This window comes from Leptonychotes weddellii, chromosome 4, assembly GCF_054177405.1.
Source record: "Leptonychotes weddellii isolate Sample4059 chromosome 4, ASM5417740v2, whole genome shotgun sequence".
In the NCBI taxonomy this organism is placed as follows: Eukaryota; Metazoa; Chordata; class Mammalia; order Carnivora; family Phocidae; genus Leptonychotes; species Leptonychotes weddellii.
Genome location: NC_138372.1, coordinates 95,776,416 through 95,802,706, shown reverse-complemented (window position 1 = coordinate 95,802,706; position 26,291 = coordinate 95,776,416). Strand labels below are relative to the sequence as shown.

The 26,291-nt window shown below is 52.3% G+C and overlaps 2 protein-coding genes and 1 long non-coding RNA gene across 5 annotated transcripts; 2 read left to right on the top strand and 1 right to left on the bottom strand.

Annotated features, from left to right (window-relative positions):
• The first annotated feature begins 553 nt into the window (after positions 1 to 553).
• Positions 554 to 19,063, top strand: THEM5 (thioesterase superfamily member 5). 3 transcript variants are annotated; one of them, XM_081815972.1, is made up of 6 exons: positions 554 to 2,557; positions 3,903 to 4,104; positions 5,373 to 5,511; positions 9,596 to 9,706; positions 10,022 to 10,146; positions 10,435 to 10,779. In XM_081815972.1, the coding sequence occupies exons 1-6, from the start codon at positions 2,435 to 2,437 to the stop codon at positions 10,476 to 10,478; spliced, it is 744 nt and encodes a 247-aa protein (XP_081672098.1). In that variant the 5' UTR covers positions 554 to 2,434; the 3' UTR covers positions 10,479 to 10,779. The 3 variants fall into 3 exon arrangements, with proteins under 3 accessions (XP_081672098.1, XP_081672097.1, XP_081672099.1); XM_081815971.1 differs by lacking the exon at positions 10,435 to 10,779 and having other exon boundaries at positions 10,022 to 10,428; XM_081815973.1 differs by lacking the exons at positions 9,596 to 9,706; positions 10,022 to 10,146; positions 10,435 to 10,779 and adding an exon at positions 18,805 to 19,063.
• Positions 12,362 to 26,276, bottom strand: LOC145720891 (uncharacterized). Its single transcript, XR_014144155.1, has 3 exons — positions 21,982 to 26,276; positions 21,645 to 21,817; positions 12,362 to 14,212 (listed from the first exon to the last, which is right to left on the bottom strand). It is a non-coding gene; the product is annotated as an uncharacterized LOC145720891 (long non-coding RNA).
• C2CD4D (C2 calcium dependent domain containing 4D) lies at positions 19,321 to 21,250 on the top strand. Its single transcript, XM_081815963.1, has one exon. The coding sequence runs from the start codon at positions 20,134 to 20,136 to the stop codon at positions 21,175 to 21,177; it is 1,044 nt and encodes a 347-aa protein (XP_081672089.1). The 5' UTR covers positions 19,321 to 20,133; the 3' UTR covers positions 21,178 to 21,250.
• Positions 26,277 to 26,291: the final 15 nt, after the last annotated feature.

Below are 26,291 nucleotides of genomic sequence, written 5' to 3'. Positions count from 1 at the left end.
TAAAACTGTCACCTACCAACCTGGAGTGGCCTGCCTCTTTCTTCCAGTCTCTCTTCACCCTTCCCTTATGGGCTAGTTTCAGATTACACAGGGAAGCTCCCAAGGGGGTTCAAACCAACAGGAACTGTAAGTTCCAAGCTTCTCATCCTGGTTTGGTTTTGCTTGTGACCAGTGCCCATCCTGAAGCTATCCGGGAGACTCATTTTCCAGAGTTGCCTCATTGGAACAAAAGACACTCAGATCACCCAGAAAATTCCCAGGGATTTAGGAGCTGTGTTCGGAAACCAGGGGCAGAAACCATTATATATTTTTTCTACTATTTCACAAACAGTGTTCCTCTTCTAGGAGATTATGCTAAGTGAAATAAGTCAAGCAGAGAAAGTCAATTATCATATGGTTTCACTTATTTGTGGAACATAAGGAATAGCATGGAGGACATTAGGAGAAGGAAGGGAAAAATGAAGGGGGGGAAATCGGAGGGAGAGATGAACCATGACAGACTACGGACTCTGAGAAACAAACTGAGTGTGTTAGAGGGGAGGGGGGTGGGGGGATGGGTTAGCCCAGTATTAAGGAGGGCATGTATTGAATGGAGCATTGGGTGTTATACGCAAACAATGAATCGTGGATCACTACATCAAAAACTGATGATGTAATGTATGGTGATTAACATAACTTGATAAAATAAAATTAAAAAAAAAAAGAGTGTTCCTCTTCTAATCAGGCAACAAGAGATGCTGATCCCACTGGGGTACACAATCTGCAAGGGAAGTCAGGCTGTGCAAGGATGATAACCCAACTCCCACGTGGCTCTTGGTCAATGATCAGATTCAGGTACTGATTCTTCTTGGAATCAGGACAGCGAGTGCCACCTTCCTGGGATCAGGCTCCTATGGAGCCCCTCCTTCTCCCTACTCCCGTTTCCTCAGATTCCTCTCCAGTCCTTTCTGAGATTCTTCTTTTCTCTCTCGTCTCCTCCTCAAGTCCCATCTTTTCCATCAAGTAGCACAGATAGAGACTGCAAGGGAATGAAGGGGTGCCAGGTACCGGGGGAAGCCTGGGACAAGCCAGAGGGCATGAGGTGTGGCCCCAGGCAGCTGCCACTGCACAGGAACGGACGTGCCCTGCTGCCAGATCTTCTTCCTCATCCGGAGGTCTTTGACCGGCTTTGTGTGACACTCCCTGTTTTTTAAATGTTAGCAAAGAATTCGAATAGTTTTGGCTAGATCCAGAGACTGAATCAATCAAAAACCCGGTTTCCCTGTCCTTGAAGAAACTTCATTCAAATCTTCACAGGACATGAGGAAAATATTTCTATTCTAGTCTTCCAGGGCAGCCAAATACAGAAAGTGGGGCAAAACCTGTAAACTTCCCTATTAAGTCAGTTTGATTTTTCAGAAACTGCCCCAAATCACCACCACCACCACCATCATTATCATAATTCCACCTTTGCACGGTTCTGACTTTCACAACATGCTTTTCTCCAGTCAATTAAAAACTAGGACTTCTAGTTGAAAACTGGCAGTTTTAATTCAATAGAAGAAATAACCACCACCAAAAAAGCCCACAGCCTTGCAGACACTAGCTGAACGCTCCTCCCCTCTTTCCACTGAAAGCTATCTCTCTTGCAGACTTCCAGTGACAAGGCCTCCACTGCCCAGCTCCCCACCTCACCCCCAGCACCCATCCCCTTCCCTGGGGTTCCCAAAGCCTGAGAGCACCTTTGCTAAGCTGACTGCTCCCAAATGATTTTCTGTCTCTGCCTCTAAGACCTTCTCCTTCTCACCAGTATCCCCTCCAGGGCCCAGCAGGTGGAGGCTTCTCTGTGTGACCCCTTGTCTGGGATATAAGAAGGGGTAGCTAAGGGCGGTGAGTTGGTTTTCTGGGTGCCAGGACCATACCAGACAGAGGTCTTACATGGTCTTGCTGCAGAGCACGCACCACAAAGTCTCCACCAACACACACAGACACTCCACCAACACTCTCCAATCAAGAGACAGACCTCCCTTACGTTTCGGGGAATTTTCTTGGAATGTTCTTGGATTGCCCCCCAAACACTCCAGGGCAGCTCTCCAAGGCCCCATGTACCATATGCTATTTCTTTATGCACTTTTTTCTCTTTAACAAATGTTTCTTTCTGGACTCAGGCCAGTCCTGTTCAGCATTCATGCCCAAGCAGCATCTACTTCTCCCTGAGCGCTGGGTGGGGCTTGGGACCAGCTAAAGGCTCCAAACATCTGTGGGTGTTGTGTCAAACCAGTCCAGCCTTGCCTAATCATCTGCTGAGGCAGCTTGCTGCTGAAGGCCTGGTGACAAAAAGGAGAGAGGTTTGTGCCAGAGGTGGCCGCCCCCGCAGCACCAAGGTACATCCAAAAAGCACTCACTCGCTTTGCTACCTTCTCAGTCCTACCAGCCCCAACCTCAGAACCCAGCCATGATAAGGAGATGCTTCCAGGTGGCAGTAAGACTTGGCCGGCACAGAGTCCTTCCTGGCGTCCCCCAGGTCCTGCCCAGACTCAACCCCAACTCAGCATTCGGATCCTCCACGGACTCCCTGGTCAGTAAGTTCCCAGCTCAGCCAGGTAGGCAGCCCTTCTCCTGGGGGCCTAAGGCATAGGAGCACCCCAAATTTCCTCTTCCCAGATGATGGCTGGGGCAAGTGGGCAGTGTGTTGGGGAGCTATTTGATTTGGCAAAGGGAAGGTGCTCTTAGGATATCAAGTAACCCAGATCAAGGGGCTCCTGGCTGGCTTAGCTGGTAGAGCATGTGACTCTTGATTTCAGGGTTGTGAGTTCAAGCCCCATGTGGGGCCTAAAGATAGGAAGGGAGGAAGGAAGAAAAACGAAGGAAGGAAGGAAGGAAGAAAAAGAAAGAGGGAGATAGAGAAAGAAAGCAAGAAAGAAAGGAAGGAGGAAAGAAAGAAAAGCAGGCAGAAAGAGAAGGAAGAATGGGAAGGGAAGGGAGGAAAGGAAGGAAGGAAGGAAGGAAGGAAGGAAAGGAAGGAAGGAAGGAAAAGCAAGCAGGCAGAAAGAGAAGGAAGGAAAGGAAAGGAAAAGAACGGAAGGGGAAGGGAAGGGAAAGGAGACTAAGGAGCCCAGATCCAAAACTAAGACCACCAGGACACTTTCGTCCTGGTCTGAAACTCGTGTGGCCACCGATGAGTCACTTTCTTCCTGTGGAACTCAGACCGTTGCAACTGAGTTGGGGCATTTCCAGATGGATGGTCCTGTGTGAGGTTTGGTGAGCAGCCAGCCTACTGCCCACAGTTGTTACTGGTCCATGAGTGCTTGATGCCTCAGAGGGCTCGCTTTTCCCACAGATAGTTTCACACTTCTATGGGCACTCGAAACATGTTTCAAAGGAGCCACTTTTCCAGGGCAGGCCCACAGTTGTAGACAGAACAGGGATAGCCCCTGAGGTAAGGAGGTGGTAGCCATGGTCCTCCACCACTGGTCGCACCCCCTAGGGTGGACAGTGTCTGAGGACAGGCTCTAGTCTGATCATCAGCTCTTATACTCACAAGCTTGGCAACCTTAGCCATATTTCCTCAGTTTCCCCATCTGTACAGTGGGGCTTAGACTACCAGTTCTTAGCTTCAAAGAACAGCTCACGGGTTTTTAAACAGGACAGTGGTAAGGCACACCACAGAGCAGTATGCCTCTACTTGTCAGCCCTGGTTCCTTTTTTTTCCTTCCTTTGCACCTTAGCGTCCCCTTGTCAGTCACCCTTAGGTGTCTCCTAGCCCTCTGCAAGGAAAATGGGCCGCTTCCTGTAAGTCAACACTGGTGGAAGGGCTTGAGGAGCCAAGAACCCAGGAGCAAACCACCTAGAGGTCCCACAGCCCAAACAGCAGCCCCCATCCCCCAGGAAGCTGTTTAATCTCCTCGATTTTTCCCTCCCAGGTCTCAAGATTCTGTCTGAAGAAGACAGATTTGAAGGATTATGCCCTTCCCAATGCCAGCTGGTGTCCAGACATGCTGAACTTGTACCAGGAATTTCTGGAGAAGACCAAGACTGACGGCTGGATCAAACTGCCCTCCTTCAAGTCCAACAGAGACCACATCCAGGGGCTGAAGCTCCCATCTGGGTTAGCAGTGGCCTCAGGTAGGGCCTGGCCTGGGAAGGCCTCTGGGCATACCTGCTCCCCAGCCCACCGGGTGGGTTCAGCCAGTCTCTTTCACTGTGCTGACTCTCCTGACCCTTGGGAAGGAGATCCACAAGCTCCCTTCCAGTTCTCAGCTGGAAGGTCTTTCTGTGTCTGACCCCCCTCTGATGATGCAGCCCCAGGCAGGTAGAGGAGAAGAGAAGAGTATTCTCTCTGATCTCTGCTTCCCTCCTCCCATCCAAGAGAACACAACCCAGTGTCGGCCTTTGCTCCCAGCCAAGAGCCACCCCCTGAGCACAGCCCCTCAGCCCCCTGCCCTCTGCCTTCTCGCTGGGTGTTCTTCCATACTGTCAAGCCTTATCCCAAGTCCTCCTCTCTACCCAGTAAAGGCCCTAGGGCCTGCCTCCCCCACTGCAGGCCTTGGCACACTATCCCTGCTCTACTGGGTCCACAGCCAGTCTCCCCAGACACCCACCAGATCAGATGGATAGAACTTTCCACCTTCAGCTTTCTTCATGTGTGTAGATGCGTGTGTGTGCCTGTGTACATGCACATCCCTGTTTTCTTGTCTCTCTCATTTATATATGTGGTTTTCCTGCCCACTGATGAATGGGTGGTGCAGTAGGCAGATGGCCTTTGTGTTTATGCCACAAAGCAGGGTCACCAAAATAATTTTTTTCAAAATATTTGATATCCATCAAAAAAGGATGTAGTTGTAGTAGTTGTTTTGGGGGCAAAAATCAGGACTTTGGTGGACTTTCCTGCACTTATTTTACTGTGGTGTTTTTTTTTAAGATTTTATTTTTAAGTAATCTCTACACCCAATAGGGGGCTCAAACTCACAACCCCAAGATCAAGAGTCACATGCTCTACCAACTGCGTCAGCCAAGCATCCCGATTTTACTGTTCAGTACTGTTTTTATTTTGAATTATATGTGAATTACATGGTATAGTTTTAATTTCCCATGTTTAAGGTCTGTTAAAGTCTTGATCTGGCCATGAGCCTATCTCTACCCCTCAGCCAGGGAACTTCCTTGAGTATTTCTCCCTCCAGACTGAGGGGTCCCTGAGGAGAGGGCTGTGTCTCCAGTCTCAGATTGAACGCTCCCTGAGGGCAGAGGCTGGGTGTCCTCTGGTTCTCTCCTGGACCCTGTGCCTAAGGCAGGGCTCTACCCATGGTGCTGAATGACCGGCCCTGCATCGTGACCGGGCCCCCCGCACTCATGCACCCCCTTCTCCAGCTACGACACTGCCCATCTCGCCCTAGACAAAAGTGACTGGCGCATCTTCACCAGGTGCATCCAAGTGGAAGGACAAGGCTACGAGTATGTCATTTTTTTCCACCCATCCAAGAAGAAGTCCATCTGTCTTTTCCAACCTGGCCCCTACCTGGAGGGGGCCCCAGGGTAAGCCACAGGCAGGGCCTGGGTGGATGTTCTTGGCTGCTTTCTGGGCTTGGCTCAGCTGATGGATGAGCCACACACTGGGCCCCGGAGTCTGTACCTCTCCCTAAGGAGCTAGGTGGGGTGGTGAGCACTGGACTTCTGTCTCAACACCAGGGCACTGGAAGGGCACTCTGGGTCATCTGGTCCAGTCCCCATTGTGCAGATAAGGAGAGCCTCCTTAGGGAGGTCTGAAATTTTTCCAATAAGACGGTGGTCTTAGAGGCCACTTTGAGAAAGGTGTTGTGAACTTGGAAGAGGACAAGATCTGGAGCCAGGCTTTCAGTCCTGCTCTGCCTTGCTGGCCTTGGGACCCTAAGCAAGCAGTTTAACCTCTGGCCTTCAGCCTTCTTACCTGAAACCTGAGGCAATAATATCCGACTGCCAGAATGCCTGGAACTATGTGTATGTACTCACAAATCATATGGCACAATATAGCTCTCAGACACCATATTTCCAGACTTCATCTTTTGCCCAGGGGCAAACTGAAGCACACAGAGGTAAGGTAGCACAGTAGTACACACAACCAAGTCAGATCAGGTCTCTAATCCAGGACCTGGGACTCCAATCCATTGATCTCTCCATTATACTCTGCTGCCTTCAAACTTGGGATAGGCCCAGGAAGGAACTCACACTAGGTAAATTCCACAAGGGAGAGCAAGCTGGCCTTGAGCCTCTTGCCCAAGGCCACTGGGCCACCAAGTCCATGGTCGTCTGCCTTCTCCTGCATCCCCGTTCCTTCTTTAGACAGTCACTGAAGGCTATTGGTGGTGCCAAAGTTCCTACAAGGGAGACAGAAGGGTGGGGGGCAGCTTTAGGGTCCCAACGCCTGGGAGGGACTCAGTTGCAGTTAAATTCAGAGATCTTAATAGATGTCAGCACCTCCACAGGCCATGGATTCAGACTGCAGCCCTTGGTCACCTTGGCCATCCCAAAGGCATCTTCGGTGAGGACAATGATTTTCCCACTGATGCATCAGCTGCTGGGGGACTAGGTCAGAGCCCTACACAGGTCAGGAATGCCCTTCATTCTGAAGAGGAAAACACCAGAAGGCAGGGATGGGGGGTGAAGTGTAGCTGATTTTTATTTAGGGGCTCATGGAAGTGGGGCAGGAGAGGCAGAGGAGGACCATCCAACACTGAAGCCAGTGGGTTGAGGGGTTCAGAGAAGAGATTCATACTGAACAGAAAGAAATACCCAGTTCAGGGGTGCCTGGGTGGCTCAGTTGGTTAGTGACTGCCTTCGGCTCAGGTCATGATCCTGGAGTCCCGGGATCAAGTCCCGCATCAGGCTCCCTGCTCAGGAGGGAGTCTGCTTCTCCCTCTGACCCTCCCTCCTCTCATGTGCTCTCTCTCTCTCATTCTCTCTCTCTCTCAAATAAATAAATAAAATCTTAAAAAAAAAAAAAAAAAAGAAAAGAAAAAGAAATACCCAGTCCAGTCTACTGTGTAGGGATAAAAAACCGGTTCTCAACTACTATGTCTTTCTCTCCTATGTGTCTCCTTTACTACTCATACAGGACCTTTACTTCTGATAGTTCCGATCACCAAATGGGGAGAGGCTTCTCCCTACATGAGGCAATTCTGTGACACCAGCTGGGTGTCCTACAATTTAACTCCATGCTGACACCATGTACCTGGAGACAGCATCAGATCCCACAGGGTAAGGGCTCAGTCCACGAGCCTGACCCCACTTCAGATGCCAAGAGCAAGTAGCAGGCCACCAGGTTCCCACAACTTCTGTCTGACTTGGCTATGTCAGGAAGCAAGAATTTCCTGTCCCCTTCAAGGGTCCTTCCAGCTGGACTAAGAATCAAATTGACATGAGACAGATTAACAGGAGAAAGTCAAATTTAATAGTGTACATACAGGCAATCCACACAGACACGGAAATTCTAAAGACAGGCAAAATGAAGACTACATGTCATCCTGAACTAAGGAGCAGGGGACAGGGGTCTGGGACTTTGAAGGGAAGGAATGCACTTCACAGGGCAATAAGAAGAAGAGCAGATGTTTGGTAATTAGCTGCTTGCCCTGCCATACAGATGGGTCACTCAGGTAAAATTTTTCTCTGGTGATAACCTTTATTCTGGGAAAGACCCCCAATTTAAATTCTTCTATGTAAGTGAAGGGAGGGGCAAAAGTTTCTCTTGAGCCCACAGGGTCTCGATTGCCTTCAGCTCAAAATAATATTCACGCCAGAGTGGCCCATCTTGGGACAGCTTGCCTTGGCCCCTACAGTTGCAAATCAGAGGTTCTCAGAAACCCCTCCTGATGTTCAATTACTTTGCTAGAGAGGCTTCCAGAACTCAAGGAAACACTTATATTTACCAGTTTATTAAAGGATATGATAAAGGATACAGAAGAACAGCCAGATGAAGACATGCATACAGCGAGGTCTGGGAGTATCCCAAGCACACGCAGGCGTTTCTGTCCCTGTGGGGTCAGAGTGCATCACCCTCCCACTGGGCCTGTGTTTGCCAGCCTGGAAGCTCTCTGAACCCTATACCTTTGGAATTTTATGGAAGCTTCCTCACGCAGGCATGAACCATCATATACTCCATTTCCAGCCCTTCTTCTTTCTCTAGGAGCTTCTAATCATGGCTTCGTCTTTCTGGGGCTCCATCCAGGAGCCATTCAGGAGCCCGCCCAGAGTCACCTCAGTAGAACAAGACACTCCCATCACCCAGGAAATGACGAGGATTTCAACAGCACTGTGTTGAATCCAGGCCAGAGACCAATATATATTTTCTATTTTGTCACAAGTATCCACCTAGGCAATGAGGAAGAATAGGTTGCTGGCTGATCAAGAGCTATCCTGCAGAATCCACACACTTGCCAATGGGTCCCCTGTCTGGCCAATTAGGATAACAAGGGAAGAGCAGGTTTGGGGTTCTTTGGCACCAACTTCTTCTTCCCTCTTTCAAGCCATGTGGAAGTAGGGGGTTTTATAAATATTACCTCATGTAATCTGATGAAATAGGAATTATTTTTAAGATTTTATTTATTTATTTGAGAGAGAGAGAATGAGAGACAGAGAGCATGAGAGAGAGGAGGGTCAGAGGGAGAAGCAGACTCCCCGCTGAGCAGGGAGCCCGATGTGGGACTCGATCCCGGGACTCCAGGATCATGACCTGAGCCGAAGGCAGTCGCCCAACCAACTGAGCCACCCAGGCGCCCGAAATAGGAATTATTTTTATTCAGAATTCATAGTGGAAAAACTTAGGCTCAGAAAAGCTTAGCAACTTAACAACTCAGCAACTTAACAACTCAGCAACTTAGCAACTTGCTCAAGATCAGACTGGTAGTGAGAGGTGGAGCATGGAGTCGAACCAGGTTGGTGTGGTTCCATGGCTCCCAGCTCTTTCCCCTCCTGGTGGTGGGAACAAGAGGGTAATCCATGCTAGCTTGGCCCTGGTGTAGTGATGGGTAAGGTGGGAGCTGGCCCAAGGCCATGCCTCAGAGCCCAAGCCGAAAAGCACAGGGGCTTTTCCGTCCCTTGTATGAGCGCACCTTTCCAAATGATGGCAATTGCTGCCAGCAATTAGGTGATGAATCAGAAAAAAAATGTTTTTCCATTAACTTTTTTTTTTAAAGATTTTATTTATTCATTCCAGACACACAAATACAGGGAGAGAGAGCATGAGCAGGAGGAGAGGCAGAGGGAGAAGCAGGCTCCCCGCTGAGCCGGGAGCCCGACATGGGGCTTGATCCGAGGACCCTGGGATCATGACCTGAGCAGAAGGCAGACGCTTAACCATCTGAGCCACCCAGGCACCCCTTTCCATTAACTTTATCAGAAAAGAAAAAAAAAAACCTCACATTTTTCCTGACGAAATAAAATAATTATGTCAGGCGTTGCTCATGCTGCTGAAGCAACATGGGAGAAAAGCTGAAGTGACTTGGACCAGTTTGATCAGCTGGGATCCTGCTCTGCTTCCTTTCTTCTCCTGTAGAAAGATAGAGGCAGGATGGCTCCGCATCAGGATCAGGGTGGGTGGCGGGGAAGCTTGCAGCCCTGGCCTTGTTCCTGCCCACCCCACCCCCAGGTTTGCACATGGGGGGTCCCTGGCTGCCATGATGGACGAGACCTTCTCTAAAACTGCTTACCTGGCTGGAGAGGGGCTATTCACAGTAAGCCTCAACATCAGGTTCAAAAAGTAAGTATGGATCCTTGGGGCGTTGGCCAAAGTCATGCCCTTTTTATCACTGAGGAGTGGCCATGCTCAGGGGTTGGGTGCGGGAGCCCTGTCTGCCACCCTCCTTCCCAAGCCACTGCTCAGCTGATCTTCTACTCCCGGCCAGAGCACAGCCTCTGCCATCAGACTCTGGAAGTCTGCAAGTGGGCCGCGAGCCCTGAGTCACTTATTCCTTGAGGCAGAGTGGGATGAAGAGAAGGCTGGGGAAACAGAGGGGTGAAGGGATGGCGGCCAGGGATTCATATGAGGGATGGACTAAGCCACCTCCTCTTCCAGCTTGATCCCTGTGGGCTCTCTGGCTGTACTGAAAGTTGACGTGGAAAAGATCGAGGACCAGAAGCTTTACATGTCGTGCATCGCCCAGAGCAGGGACCAGCAGACAGTCTATGCTAAGTGCTCAGGTAAAGAGGTTCTCAGCCTCAGCGCCAGACTCTGTCCTGCCACCATCACCCTCAGGACCAATGGAAGGAAGAATGCTGATGTGCTCCCAAGCTGGGATCCAGCTTTTTAGAGTGGGACCGGGCACCTGCTGTAGACTCCAATGAAGGAGCACCCTGCTAGGATTCTTTTCTATGTAGGAGTGGCCCAACCTGTTCCACAAGGACAGGATTGGGCACCAGGTGACAGGATGCAAATGCGCAGAGCACCCCAACCAGCTCCTGACACTCAGTTTGTCCTCTTCTCTGCAGGTGTTTTCCTGCAGCTGCAGCTGGAAGAGGAGTCATTCCAGTAACAGTCACTGTGCCTTCCTGCTGACTGCCCTGCCCGCTTGGGACCCACTGCACGGCAGGGAGGGTCCACAAGAAGTGACTGGTGACGGGAAGGAGAGGGCGCGTTCCTCTGAATAAATAGATTCGTGGCCTCATTCTCAGGCTAAGACCCTTCTGTAGTAGGAAATCAGAATCCTCACAGCACCTCCCACACACCCACTTCCCCAGCCAGCGCCAAGAGATCTTCTGAGCACCTGCAGGTGCCGGGCCCTGGGTGAGGCACCAAGCACACAGTGAGGAAAGACTTTAAAGGGTATAGGCTGGGGGGGGGGCGGTGACATAAAGTTTTGTTTCTTAGAAAGATGACTCTGGTGGCAGTAAAGGGAGGGTCAGCAAGCCTGAAGGTGGGACCCCTGGTTAGGAGACCCCTGCACGGCCCCCAGCTAAAGATAGTAAGGGCCTGCCATGGGTCAGAGCTTTGAAGATGAAAGATGGAACATGTTACAAACAAAAGAGCGTGGGACTTTGCCACTAATTATAGGTATTGGATTTGTGAAGAGTCTTCCAGGATGCCTCCAGGCTTCTGGCCTAGGAATTGCAGGTGGCATTACCAGGAGTGCAGAGAAGCAGGTTTGAGGTGGGGGTGAATAAAAAGCTTCATTTCCCACGCACTGAGCTTGAAGTGCCCATGGTACTTCAGCCACATGGTGAGCACCAGCAGGAGCCTGGATATTGTGGTCTGGAGCTTGAGACAGATGAACAACTGCCTCAGTCTGTAAATCATCGATGTAAAAACGGACATGGAACCCCTGGGAGGGAAGTATAGAGTGAAAGGAGGGGAAGGGGGGAAAATGAAGGCTAGGGAAGGGGTCATAGATAGAACTTGCAGTTGGGCAAAGGACAAAAGCCACCAGAGACCAAGGATAGGACAGGAGTGACTATTCTGAAGAGGGAGAGGTCAGCAGTGTCAAATGTTAAAAAGAAGGCAAGACAGATGGGGACTAAAAACAGGCCTTGGCCTTTGGCAATGAGGAAGGTGAGGGTCTTCTTTGCCGGGTGGGAGCAAAATCCAGATTATGGTGAATGAAAAAATGGATGGGACTGACAAAGTGAATCTAGATGATTCTTTCTAGGAATGTTGTTGTTATTGATGATGTTATTTAAGGAAAGAGGGTTGACTATATTTATAAATTGCTTTGGAAGGAGCCAGTGGAGAGAGGCTGAAACTCTAGCAGGGAGAGAGGTGTCATCCAGCAGAACAGCTATCTGGTCTCAGAGATGGATCAAGAGCACCGCTGGAGACAGCAGCAGCAACTCTGATACCAAAAAAGGAAGGAGTAGAAGGGGGAGTGCATAGCAGGATGGCAGGTTGAGGGGATTCATGCCAGAGGACTTCAGCACCCTCAGTGAAACAGGAGGCAAGGCCCTCAGTGGGGAGAGAGGTCTGGAAGAAGGGCAATGATTGCCATAGGCCACTGGGGGATCAGAACAAACCGACCCGGTACATGTGGGCCGAGGCATGCAGAAGGCCCAACCGCTGGTGGAAAACGGGGGTCTGGAGTATACTGACCTGGGGTGAGGGGAGGGCATGAGCCAGCTAGCAGGACTACAGGATGATGGCGCTAAGTCAGGCAAGGAGACTGTGGTAAAGGAGAAAAAAGAACATGGCTAGCGCACATTTTTGAGGAGGACTGGTCTGACATGAAGGAGAAGAATAGAGACTGGAGGAGGCAGTCATCATCTGGGAGAAGCCAGAGGCTCCTCTGAGCAGAGGAGAGAAGTGGGAAACTGAGCAGCTGCCTCAGGGACAGGCAGGATGCCATCAAAACTAAGTGGGTGCAGAGGATGCCCAGGAAGAGGTCCAAGGACTTGAGAAGTGTTACCAAAGAATGAGAACTCCAAGGGGACATATCACAAAGGATTTTATTATTAGATGTGGTAAAGCCAAATACTGAGACAGGTAAACCTTTACATCTCTGAAGTGTAACCCATATTTTTTTTTAAGATTTTATTTATTTATTTGAGAGAGAGAATGAGATAGAGAGAGAGAGCATGAGAGGGGGGAGGGCCAGAGAGAGAAGCAGGCTCCCCGCCGAGCAGGGAGCCCAATGCGGGACTCGATCCAGGGACTCCAGGATCATGACCTGAGCCAAAGGCAGTCGCCCAACCAACTGAGCCACCCAGGGGCCCAGTGTAACCCATATTTTAAATAGAAGAGACATAAAGTCCAGTTCTTGGTATCTAGGAGTCACTCAGGAATCTGGCTGACAAAAGCTCTGCCATCTTTAACACATGACTTCCAAAATCATCCTGGATGTTGATATCCAGTTGCCAGATGAGAGAAGAGACAATCACAAGAGAGGTGTTTGGGACCAAGCCTCCAAGTATTTCCATTGACTAGAACTCAGTCATGAGGCCCCACTAATCAACAAAGGGAGGTTGGTTGGAAAATATGGTCTAGCTACATGGGGAAGAAAGGGAAAAGGGTTTGGTGCGTAGCTGGCAACCACTGTCTCCGTTTGAGAGGAGGATGGGCGGAGGAAGGAAGAGTCCATATCCAAACCCTTATCCTGGGAAGTGAAGAATTCAAGTTCAGGATGAGACTGAGGTTCCAGGAGCTGGGGCCCCCATCCTGGCACAGGGTGGAAATCTAGAGAGGTGGGAAGCTCTCAGGCAAGACCCCACAGCAGGGCTGGGAATGTCAGCCTTGACTGGCTAAGGCCAGGAGGACAGGCAGGGATATTGGTAAGGGAAATAAGGTTATCAGCTGCTGGAACACTTCCCTAGGCTCTAGGGCTTTGATAAATGCCTCTCCTCTCCAGGAGGTCAAGTCTTACAGCTTTCTAGGCAGAAACGGGGAGTTGCTGCCTGCACACTTAAAAAAAAATTCATCTGGAATGCAACTACTGTAAAGGTAGATGGAGTGGAATCCAACTAGTCATTCAGGCAAATGTGGCAGTTTATTCTGCTTAAAGCAGAGGATAGGGGCCCCTGGGTGGCTCAGTAATTTAAGCATCTACCTTCGGCTCAGGTCATGATCCCAGGGTCCTGGGATCAAGCCCACATTGAGCTCCCTGCTCAGCAGGGAGCCTGCTTCTCCCTCTCCTGCTGTCCCTGCTTGTACTCTCTCTCTCTCTCTGTCAAATAAATAAATCTTAAAAACAAACAAACAAAAAAAGCAGAGGATATGTTTTCTCCAGGTTCCTGAGTCAAGTGTCAAGAGAACCAAAGAGTGAATAATGCAAGTGTAAGAATAACCAATTCAAGAAGGCAGGAAACTCTGGTAGCTCATACCAGCTCTTAAAGAAAGGGCCCCGAAGGCCTTCCTGGAACTACAGAACTAAGTCATTCATCAAAGGTCTCACGTAAGGAGCCAGAGCTGTAAGTCACAGTATACCACCAACCCCATCACCTGCCAGTGCCCACAGTGAGCATTGTAGCAAATCATGCTATTAGGCCATGCTCAAAGCCATGGAAAGACAGCTTAGTGAGACCCAAAAGCCCAGGGAGTCTTAGAGCAGTTGCCTGCCTACTTGGAGGAAAGTCCTGTGCCCTGCCTGAGTCTTCATCAGGCTTGAACCCAGATGATTTCGGTAATGCCCAGTCCTCCAGGCGTCCCTCTACGGTGGCACCAGCAGGAAGAAGGAGATCAGGGCCTCGGGTCACATGTGACACTCTCCAGGAGTGGCAGTGATGGTGAAGAGGCGGTGCTCCGGGCCCCATTCAAGGGAGCATGTCTGCTCCAGTCCAAAGAACTCTAGGGTCCAAGTAAAAAACAATGCTCCTTGACATCAAAGATCTGACTTCTAGCTTCAACTCTGCTACTGTTTGGCACGTCATTGCTTTCTGGGTCTTTTCCTTGCTCTATACAAATGGAAGGACAGGTGAGGTGATGTCTAAGTTCCTTCCAGGTCTGATATCTTCTTGTTCCCATTAAGTCAACTTGTGGCCACTCCGTGTGCCAGTCATTTGCTTGCTGGCTCTCAGACCCCTACTCCTCCCGTACTCTGCCTTAGATTGTGCAGGGCCAGTGCCTACAACCTGCATTTCCCAAGGCTCCTTTGTCACCTGTCTTTGAGAGGCCCTGGTGGCAGACTGGAAGGTGGGAAGTAGCAAGAAGTTAGGGTAGCTTGCCCCTTCTCCTTGCTTTGAAAGGCAACTCAAGTAATGGCTGTGTCTCCACGCTTCCAGATCCTGCTAGACCATCCTAACCAACCTATCTGCCTTTTTAGCTCTTTCAACACCTTTGTAACAAGTTCCCCGTGTTAAACTCCCTCTGTTGAACTGCCCAGCAGGTGCTATTTTCCTCACCAAACCCTGACTGATGCAGTCAGGCTGTGGATGATCTATACCCAGTTCTTAGTCCCACTGCTGTCCGACCCAGGTGGTGTGCACTCTTCTATGGCCCTTGATTTTAACCACCAAGAGAAGGAAATGGAAGGAGAAAGAGAGCCAGACCAAAGGGAATTGTCAACGACTGAGCACAATCCTAAACCAAATCTCTGCCCATTTTCCCTCTGCATCTGTACAAATGAACACAGCTGGAGAAAAATCTCACAACCACGCTGTTTGGTCTCAGCATAAAGTCATGGCTGCTATCCTTTAGGCGAGCCTGCAATACTGCCCAGCAGCCACCTTGCCTTTCCCCTGTCCTCCTGGGTGACTGTTCCTTTCCTGGTCCTTTCTACTGAAGCCCTAGAGTCACCTCCTCCGCCAACCATCATCACTCTCAGCTGGTAACCTTGCATCCTGCTTCATGAGCAATTAGAAGCATTCAGAGGGAACAAGTTCCCACCACCCACTCCTCCACCTTCTACCTCTACTCAGTTATTCTACCTTCTCTCCAGTAACTGGGTGAGCTGTCCACACAGCAAGCAAAGGACAAGCTCCAGATTGATTTCTCATGCGCAATACCTATTCTTTGTGTCTACTCAGGAATATTGCTGCATTAATTCTCCTTTGTCTCTTCTACATTACCAATTTTCCCCTTCCTATGGAATCTTTCCCATCAGCATACAAACATACCATTATTTCTGTGATTTAAAAGTTTCTCTCTGGGGGCACCTGAGTGGCTCAGTTGGTTAAGCATCCGCTTTTGGCTCAGGTCATGATCCCAGGGTCCTGGGCTCCCTGCTCAGAGGCAAGTCTGCTTCTCCCTCTCCCTCTGCCTGCCACTCCCCCTGCTCATGCTCTCTCTCTCTCAAATGAATAAATTAAAAAAAAAAAAAAAAAACTTCTCTCTTGATTCCACTTCCCGCTTGGCCACTACCCCACTGCCCCTGCTCTTTCAGCAAATTCTTCAAGAGAGGTTTGTTGGGTTTTTTGCTCTCTCTTTCCCCTAACCTTTCTGCAGCCCACTCCAACCAGGCTTTTGCTTCTACCACTGCACCGAAACTGCTCTTGGCAAAGTCACCAATGACTTTGCATTGCTAAATCCAATGATCGATTCTCAGTCCTCACCTTACTGGATCTTGCCACAGCATCTGGCACAGCTGGTTCTCCTCCTCTCCCCTCTAAATGATGCCCAATGCCTGGGTGGCTCAGTCATGATCCCAGATGCCAGATCGAGTCTTGCATCAGGCTCCTTGCTCAGCGGGGAGTCTGCTTCTCCCTCTGCCCCTCCTCCCATTCGTTCTCTCAATCTCTTTCTCTATCTCTCTCTCATAAATAAATAACATCTTCCAAAAAAATGTTGGCATGCCCAGGACTCAGTCTTGAACCTTGAGCCCAGGATCCTTACTCTTTTCTACCTACACTTCATCAAGTCTCTTGACTTTAAATTCCATCTTCATTTCTCTTGGTGCCCACACTTACATTTCCAGTCTGGACCTTTCCTCTGAGTTCCAGGTTCATATATGCAACTGCTTACTCAATGTCTCCATTTAGATGTCTGGCAGGCTTCTCAAACTTCATAGACCCAAAACTGAACTCCTAATCTTTCCTCTTCTCAGCATATGGTAACTCCATTCTTCCAGTTGCTCAGGCCAAAAACCTTGGATCATTCTTTCTCTTTATACGGGGATGGATCCATTTATTGACTTGATCTTCAGAACAGATCTAGAAACTGACTACTACAATCCTGATCTATGCCCCAATCATCTTGTGCAAAGATTATTTTGATAGTCTCCTATCTGATTTCTCTAATTATGCCCTTATCCCCTTCATTTTGTTCTCACCACAGCAACCCTTTTAATATATGGCAAGTCATATCACTCCTCGGCTCAAATAAAAGCTAAAATTGTCACTGCTTTTATGTGCCTACGAGTCCCAACAGCATCGGGCCTTATTATCCCTCTGACTCCATCTCCCCTTCACTCATTCTGTTCCAGCTATGCTGATCAGTTTGCCTCCTTGAACACTCTAGGCATGCTGAGCACCGCTCATTGATGATTCCTTCTGCCTAGAATGCTTTTCCCTCAGAAAACCTTCCTCTCTCCATGTCATTACTGAAATATTCCCTTCTCAATGTGGCCATCCGTGACCACCCCATTTAAAACTGAGTGCTCTTCTATGATCCTTCCCTACTTTATTTTCTTCCCAACACTGATTTCCTTCTCATAAACTGTACTTTTTTTGCTAATTTTTTTTGTCTGTTATCTTTCTTCCTCCACTAAAGTATCAACTTCACCTGGCTAGAAGATGTACCTGTTTTCTCACTGCTATATCCTCCAGTCCAGCACAGTGCTTGGCACACAGTAGGTAGTCTGTAACTGAATGAATGAATGAAGCCGCAGAATCAAACTTCCCTGAATGCTACCCTACCTCTGGACTTCTTATTATAAAAGCCAAAAATGTCGTCATCAAGCCAGATTGAATTGGGGTTTCTGTTTTCTTGTGCTTTTAGCGGAAGTGAGCTGAACTGATGCCCATGTGTTATCTCACTTAATCCTCATACCAACTCTGAGAGTTAGGTATGTTCTCTCCCTCTTCCAGATGGGAAAGGTGAACCCCAGAGAGATTAAGTTATGTGCCAGAGATCACACCCCTAGTAAATTGCAGAGGGATCCTCAACCCATCTGACTGATGCTAAAGCCTAGAGTTCTTGGCTGCAGCACTCCACACAGACCACCCTCCCCAGAAAGGACACCAGGGCTGAGCTGAGTCAGGAGCCACGGAACTGGAGGGTTTGAGGTCACCAGGGATCTCCACAAAAGAAACACATGCTCTTGGGTGCCTGGGTGGCTCAGTCGTTAAGTGCCTGCCTTCGGCTCAGGTCATGATCCCAGGGTCCTGGGATGGAGCCCCGCGATGGAGCCCCGCATTGGGCTCCCTGCTCCACGGGAATCCTGCTTCTCCCTCTCCCACTCCCCCTGCTTGTGTTCCCTCTCTCGCTGTCTCTATCAAAAAATAAAGATAAAAATCTTTAAAAAAAAAGAAACACATGCCCTTTTAAAACTCTCAAGTATCAGATGTCAAAATAACCATCTTGTTTCCTGCATCCTGTTGTTGTTTGAATGTTTATTGTCTGTCTCTCCCCTTAGCCTGCTCCCCATTCTATATATCCCCAGCACCTACACAGTGAATGGATGAATAAACTGATTCAGGTATAATTCTGCTTAGTGTCATTAATTCATTCAACAAATCCTGATTGAGCACCTGCCTTGTGCTAAGCACTGTCTTCATGACACTTACAGTCTAATTAAGACAGTAGATAAATAATCACATACAAAAATCACAGAAGAAAAAAACCTGTGACCAATGCCAGAAAGGAAAAGTATGGGGTGCTGGGAAAGCATACAACAGAAGCCCCTATTTAGATGGGAGGTTGTCAGGGAGGGCCTCCAGATCTGAAGGATGAAAGTGGGGAGTCATCCTAGGAGGGGAAACAGCCTATGCAAAGATCCTAAGGAGAGAATGCGCCTGATGTCTTTGAGAGACTGAGGGATGGTGGGTGCAGCTGAGGGGCTGATCTTGCCAGTGGCGGCCTGTGCTTCCTAGGATCCGCTTGCAGGGGAGGGGAAGGGAGGAGAGGCACCCTCCACTTTTGCAGTTGAACAGCCTTCTGCCAACGACAAGGCACACAGGCCAGCCGGAGCTCGACCCACTGATAGAACCAGCTCTGTCCTCAGTGTCTCCATGTCCAGAAATCTGGATCCTGATCACTTTTCCTTGGGGCATGTAGTTCAGAGAACTAGTCACTGCAAGTCACTCTGTCTGAGAGCTATTGCGATGGCTCCAGACTAGGACAATGGGGGCCAAAGCAGGATTCCAGCAAGGACGGCTTTGCACAATATGCAGTGTGTGTGACCACGGCTATGGGTTTCTGCTAGCAAGGCTAGGGTGCAGCCCGTGCAGCACAGAGGGATGGAGGCCACTGCCCACTGATGACCTCCTTTTTCTTCACCGCAGCCCTCCTAGTGGGCCAGCAGAGGAGGCTGGGACCCAGGACTGGCTTGCTGCTAGAAACCTGGAGGAAGGAGTTAAGGCTGGGCTGATGACCGTGGAGACAGAGCTCTGTTTATCCAGGAAAAGAGGTCGGACGTAGGCAACGGAGGCCCCTGCCAACTCCTCCCTGAACGACTGGACTGGGGGAGCAAGCTGGAGAGGAAGCTGCTCCCCTCCAGGTTCTGCACACCAGCCAGCCGGAGGCCAGGAACCAGCGGCAGCCCACAGGTGAGGCCTGCGCTGTGGCCGTCTGACCGAGCCCGCTGTGGGCTCGGACTCCCAGGCCGGCGGACGCTCGGAACGTCGCGGTCCCGCGGGTGGGGCGCGGGGGCGCGGTGAGCGAGCGGCGGCGGATCCTCGGGGAGCCGGCTCTGGGGGTGGCAGAGAATCAATAGGGCCTTTGTGCTCAGTGTTTTCCTAGGGAGGGAAGGAGTGGAGAGTGGGAGTGGCGGACCAACGGCCGCTCCGCCCTGCAGACTCGGGATGCCTTGGGGCTGGGAGGCTGGAGCAGGACAACCAGGGCTGGGGGAGGAGGGTATTCTGTGACCCCCGGCCCCCGGGGGTGCGACTCCTGGGACCGGCCCTGGGTGCTCCCAGGACAGCAGTCAGCTGTGCAGCGAGTGGGCTTCTGGCCGGGAGCCACTCAGAAAAGAGAGGGAGGAGCAAGAGGAAGCAGGGGGGCTGGGGCCGAAGGACGGCTCAGGCTGGAGAGCCTTGCTCCCAGGTCCGGGCGAAGGCAGCCCCAGGGGCGCCACACAAGACCTAGGAGGAGAGTCTGAGTTCGGGATGGGCCAGGGAGAAGGGGATGAGCCTGCCAAGGACCTCTGCGTCTCTTCAGGGGAGCAGGATGTACCAGGAGGGTTTGGGATCCGTGTCCGAGTTTGTGACTACAGACCTTTTGATAATTTGAGAATGTTCCTCCATTCTCCGAATAGTAGCCTGGAGTTCTAGTGGGTGTGTTGGGCCTTCTAACTCTTTAGTGAGTGAGCATCTTTAGCACTGATGGCAGAGTCTGAGATCGCGGGTGTCTAAAGGCCTGCGTCTGAAAATGTGACTGTCCAGTGCCCTCCATTTCTCCCCAGGCCCCCAGGCTTCACCGCCCCCCTTGTTTTTCCTGCTCAGATAGGGGCCCGTGTACCGGGCGCGGGGGTGGGGGTGGAGTGCGCCGTGGTCGACCAACCGGTGTATGTGCTCAGTATCACCCACCTCCGGCCCTCTTCTGTCCTCCACAGGCCTCCACCGGGAACGCTGAATTTGCACGTACTCGGTCTCGCGGAATTCGGACCCCACTGCATGTGGCTCTTGGAGAAAGCCGGCTACCGGCTGGGGCCCCCGGAGTCCAGGCCCCGATGGGCGCCGTCCAGCCTGCTCCCTAAGCGCCGAGCCCCGGGCCCGCCCGCGCGCGCCTGCCCCAACGTCCTCACTCCCGATCGCATCCCGCAGTTCTGCATCCCGCCTCGGCTCCCGGACGTCGGGGGCGCCGAGTCCCCGGCCGGGCGCAGCCTCCCCGCGGCCTGTTCGCTGCCGCACCTGGCGGGCCGCGAAGGCTGGGCCTTCCTGCCCGAGAGCCCGCACACGCGCCGCCGCGAGTCCCTGTTCCACCCGCCGCCGCCGCCGCCGCCGCCCGCCGCCGCCCCCGCCCGGGGGCTTTCCCCAGCGCACGCCCGGCTGCACGTGTCCGCCCCGGACCTGCGCCTCTGCCGGGCCGCCGACAGCGACACGGCCTCGTCGCCCTTCGGCTCGCCGCGGCCTGGCCCCGGCCGGCCCCGGCCGCACTCGCTGTCCCCCGAGGAGGCGAGCTCGGCCGACACCAGCCCGCACGCGCCGCGCCGCGCGGGGCCGCCCGGGCCGCCGCTCTTCCACCTGGATTTCCTGCGTTGCCAGCTGCGGCCGACCAAGGAGAGCGTGCTGCGCCTCGCGCCCCGCGGCGGCCAGCTGCGGCTCTCCGCCGACTACCAGGCCGGGCCCGGGCGGCTGCGCCTGCGCCTGGTGAGCGCCGAGGGCCTGCCGCGGTCCCCCGGCGGCCCCGGGAGCGGCGGCGGCGGCTGCTGCGTGGTGCTGACGCTGCGGCCGCGCGTCCGGCCACGGGGCCAACGGAGCTGCGTGGTCAAATGCAGCGCCAACCCCATCTTCAACGAGGACTTCTTCTTCGACGGGCTGGGCCCGCCAGACCTGGCCGCCCGCAGTCTGAGGGCCAAGGTGCTGGACAGGGGCGCAGGCTTCCGCAGAGACGTGCTGCTGGGGGAGTGTGAGACGCCCCTCACTGCCCTGCTGCCCCCCTTGGGTGGGGGGCTAGGTCCAGGGACCTCCCTGGCGCCTGCCCATCTCAGCCTGTAGACTGGGAGACTGTCTCTTCCTCAGAGAGGTCTTCGTTCTTTTCACCTGCCCAGCCTGTATTTATTTTTGCTAATAAAATGTCTGTTTTTAGCAGGGTCTCTCCCCTTGTCGGCACCCTACACTCAGATCTACAGCCTGCTCTCTTCCCTCAGTCTTGGCTATCCCAGGGATGGAAGAAGCTCATTCACGCTGAGTTGGAGCAGACCTCAAGTGGTGGTTTTCAAACTTGAGTGAGCATTAGAGTAATCAGACATCAGCAGTCCTGGGCTCCATCCCCAAGAGATGCTGAAGCTAGGTTAATAGGTCTGGGCTGGGTAGGGCCCTGTCCAAAAAGGCCTCCACCCCTTCAGGGGTCCCTCCCATCACTGCAGAAAAAGCTCTGTGACCGAAACCAACATTAGCCACCTTCCCCCCAGGGGGTTCCTTGGGGCTGCACAGGGGAAATCAGCAGTCCGCCGCTCACCTACCTCCTCCCCACTTGTACCCACATCTGTCCTGGGGAGAGATGCAATTTCTGTGCCTTGAGAGTGAGTCAGGAGATGTCAGCACACAGCGCTGAGTTAGGTGTCCTCTCTCTTGCCTATGCCTGTGCCACCCCGGGCGCGAAGGTGCAGCCAAGTGTCTGAGTAGCGCTTGAGGACTGAATGGAGGAGATAAAATGTCCCAGGGATTGAGATGGGGAGGGCGTCCTACCTGAGTGTGAGAGCTCTTCTCAAAGATGCCCAGAAAAAGCTACCCCAGTGAGTAGGGGGAGGGTGGGGAAGGAGATGGATAAATGTAGGTCAGATTGTGTTTACCTCCTACCTGAATGTCCCTGACGTCAGCAGTGACCTTCTTCTTCTTCTTCTTCTTCTCTCTCTCTCTCTTCACCTTCCCTGGAGTTGGTTCCTGTTGGCTCAGGCCAGGCTTAGAGGAAGGAAGGAGGGAGGGAGGGAGAGGAGGAGGAAGGCACTGGGCCAACCCAGCTTCTTTCCCCCTCCCCTTTGGGCCCTTTCTCAGTTTCCATGGTGCCTTGAGCCAGGGATGAGCCTGCTGGATCCCGATAAACCTCAGCATGTGTAATGTTAACACAACACACACGCACTTCTGTCAGATCGCTGGGATGCCTTCTCCCTCCCCTGATTAGGTGCCCCCACCAGCTGCCCCAGCCCAAGGCCAGGGAAACCTTGCTCCAGCTGTCCACCAGGTGGTAGTATTGACCAAACAATAATAAGGGCTAATATCACCCAGCAAGGAACTGTTCTACAACTAGTCAACTCATTTATACCTCCTAGCAACTCCCAGGAGGATTAAGTACTATTGTTAGCCAATGTGACCTTGGGCTTTACTCCTATAGTGAGGAGTAAAGCTAGGATTTGAACCCAGAGGGTCTGGTTCCAGAGTCTGGGCTCTTAACCCCCTCACTATACTATCTCTAAGAGTCAGCGGCCACCTCCCACCCAGGTCACTCTGAAAGGAGTCTCCTCCTTCCCTAGAATGACAGCGCTCCCATTCTTTCAGTCTGTGAAATCACCCATGGGTCTAGCTCTGTCCTTAATACTGTCCTTCTACTTCAGCCCCAAATCCCCCCATCACAGCCTTTGGTGAACAACTGGATTTGATGTCCATTTGAAAGTCCCTGGAAAGAAACGTAGAGGTCATTTAACTTTCATTCATGCATTCCTGCAACACAAGGTAGGGAGGCCCCATGGAGATGCCAGTGATCAAAACAGGCATAGGGATCAGACAAGTTAGAAAATGAATAAGTAAAATGCAAAAAAAAAAAAAAAAAAAAAAGTTACTTGGTAAAACGTTATGGAGAAAAAGAAAGCGGCTTCCTAGGAAAGGGGAGTCAGATAAAGAGAAGGGAAGACTATAGGAATGGAAAGAGGGAGGGATGGGCCCAAACCACTTTTTTTAACCACCATACTTTGGACCAGGTGCTGCAGCTTATCTGTGTTATCCTAGTAATCATCACAACTGCCCCGTAAGGTAGGTATTGTCATTCCCATTTTACTGAGAGATAGATCAGAGAGGTTAAGTAAACTGGCCTGGGAATGGCCTGGCTGCAGGGAAGGTTTAGGACCCTGGCTCCCCCAGATCCCCCAACCCCAGCCTGCTGCTCAGAGGAGGCTGTGAGGTGGGGATTCAAAGAGCAACTCACTCAGGTCACAGCTGTGAGCTGCCCCCTGTGCTGGAGGCCAGCGTCCCTGGAGGAACTTCCTGGCTAGCTAAAGCCACAGAAACGTGCCCGGGACAAATAAGGTGCTAAGAACCGCCCCCCCCCGCCCCCCCGTGTGCACACTGCAGGGGGCCTCAAAGCCTGTTCACAGGACAGTTACTATCGTCCCCTTTTTACTGGTGTGCTCACTGAAGACTAATAAATAGCAGGCCATGTTCTTATCCAAGTCTTTTGGCTCCAAAACTCCCAGCTCCCGCCTTTCAGCACTCCCTGCTGCGTCCTGGGCTAAGTGACCACAGATGTTACCTGACAGATGATGAGTGGTACAGGCAGGGCCACCATGGAAAGTTCAGGGCCAGGAGCTGGGGTCAAACTCCTACGGTTCCCTCCACCCACAGTGGCCGTTGTGACAGGAAGGGGGAGGGGTGGAGGCCGTGAGCTCTACAGATGTTGATAGAGCCTAGGTTGTGCTTTTTTTAATGGCTGAGGGAGGAGGAGGTACAGCCCCCTCCCTGGGTCACTGCCGTGGGTTGAGGTCTCTCCGGGACCCAAGAAAAGTTGTCCTCATCATTGAATCAGGCTTCCCAGAGGAGGTGGCCCTTGAAGGATGGGGCTGGGGCAGTATGGGGCCTGCAGGCTGTCCAGGCCCCACATACTTTCTACCTTCACACCCTCAGGCCCTCCCTGGAAGGGCAGGCTTGCACTGAGCTTTAAGTGGTTTCTGTGGTTTAGAGGGTGGGGAGGAAGGGAAAACAAGTCGGTGACTGCTCCCCAGTTCCAAGCCACCACCACCACCCTCTACCCCCTCCAGGCTGCTTGCCCCCTGCATTGAGATTCCCCAGTCTGATAAGGGAACTTGGGCACGTGGGGGGTGAAATGATTCTCTGATCCCTATCAGCCTCTTCCTTGCATAAGAATTGTAAGAATGAATTCGAGGAGGAAAAAAACCACTGCCCGGCTTTGAAAGGACTGATTCCTCCAGAAAAGGGGCTGTGATTGCAGCAGGAGGGAAGAAGATTAGGCATGAGGGTGGACTTCCCAAAAGGATGATCATGGTACCTTCTTGCCCTAGGGAGAAAGAACCCCAGGCATCCATGCTTAGCACAGGGAAGGGGTGGAGACCCAAGAATGTCCAGGAGGCATGCGACTTGCTTAGGCCTAGAGGCCAGGACCCTGTCTTCCAAACCCCCGGTCACTTCCTCCCCACCCTGCGCAGTGGCACGAGTGGCCGGGAGGGGCAGCCATACTCATGGTATCGGGGGTGGCCAGACCACCTGGCATGGTGCCCCCAACCGGGAGCTCAGAAAGGGCCCTGGGAGACCCAGAGTCACAGAGGAAGAGAGGCTGGAAGAGGAGAAAAGACGGGGAGGCACAGAAAACAGAACGATAGACAGGGAGGGGCGGGCAGGGAGAGACACAGAGAGAGGATCCTGAGTGGAAGCAAAGCCAATCATCGGGCTGGGAAGGGGAGAGCCATACAACAGGACCCCAATCCTCCCCCGCACCCCTGTCCCTCTGCCTCTGGCTGGCTCTACTTGTCTGCCAGAGGGCACTAGGTGGAGTGGTGCTTTGGAGAGCGTTGCCTCTTAATCCAAGCCTGCCTGAGGGGGAGAGCCCCAAAACAGACCGGCATCCTGTTCTGTGCAGAGAAGTGTGGGCCATAGATAGATAGACAGACAGATCTATGTGGGCCACACAGATGCATGGGCCATGCGTATACCAAAAGGATATGGGGGTAATCAGAGGCACAGATACATCACTGTCAGACCCTTGGCACAAGGAGGTCCCCAAAAGCGGCCACTCCACTCTTCCTCACTCCCTATCCCCTTGCCCACCATCCTAGGAGTTGGGAAGTCCTTCTCTACGCGTCTAACCTTTGTCCCTCGAGCTGCGGCCATTGGGAGGCCCTGGGAGTCACCCAGGAATGGAGGTGCTGATGGTAGCAGAGTGTGAAGCTCCAGGGTGGGGCGGGAGTGGAGGATGGCGAGATGGGAGGGCAGGAGAGGGAAGGGACAGCTGCCTGCCCTCTCCACGCCAGGTGCCACGTGCTGTGGCGCGGCTGCCTCCTGCTCTGCTGTTTACCAGCCGGGAGCGAGCAGGAGGAGGTGCCAGGGAGCCGCCCCACTGCATCTTGGCCCCTGGCCAGCCAGCCTGTTGGGTAACCAGGAGAGCCAGGCCCAGCTAATCAAACTCTGGACCGAGGCTGTGCAGGACAGAAGTGGCATCCAGGACCTGCACCAGCCTCATTCTGTCCCGAAGCCTTCTGCAGAGCCCTTCCTCCGTGCGGGCCCCAGTGTGCGCCCACCGAGTCTGGGGGCTCTACTTCCTCCAACTAGTGCAGTGCAGTGTCTCTCCTGGCCTCTCCCCTCCCATTGCTCCTCTGCCCCCACACACCCCTCCAGCCCTGCAACACGGCCCCTGACAGACGAGGAAAATGTGGAGGCATCAGCAAGCCACGGAATTCTAGGGAAAGGCAGCAAGGTGCCGGGGCTAAGCGGGCAGAGGCCTCAGGAACTGAGGAACCATGGGATGAGTCTGACCTCCTCCTGGAGGAGCGGCACCCCCCCCCACTCCCCCCCAGAGAAGCCCTGTTCTTGTCACCTCTCTTGGTCAGGTAGAAAACACACCATCCTGAAGTCACAAAGACCTGGGTTCAAATCATGGGGCAGCCACTTATTGTCCTCAGGCAAGTCAGTAATATCTTTGAGCATCATGTAGCTTATGGGTAAATCTGGAATAATGGTGGCTGTTGTGAGGATCGAGGAAAATCATGGATTTACACAAAGTGCCTGGCAAACGCTGGTCCCCTTCCCTTCACTTGTTCCTCCTTAAGGCTCCAGACCCTGTTCCTCTGGTCTCTCGCCCTGTCCCCTCCTGCTGCCAGGCCGCTCTGTCAGCCACTCCTTTCCCCTGCCTGCTGACTGGCCAGGTGCTCCCTCCTTGCTCCCTCCTC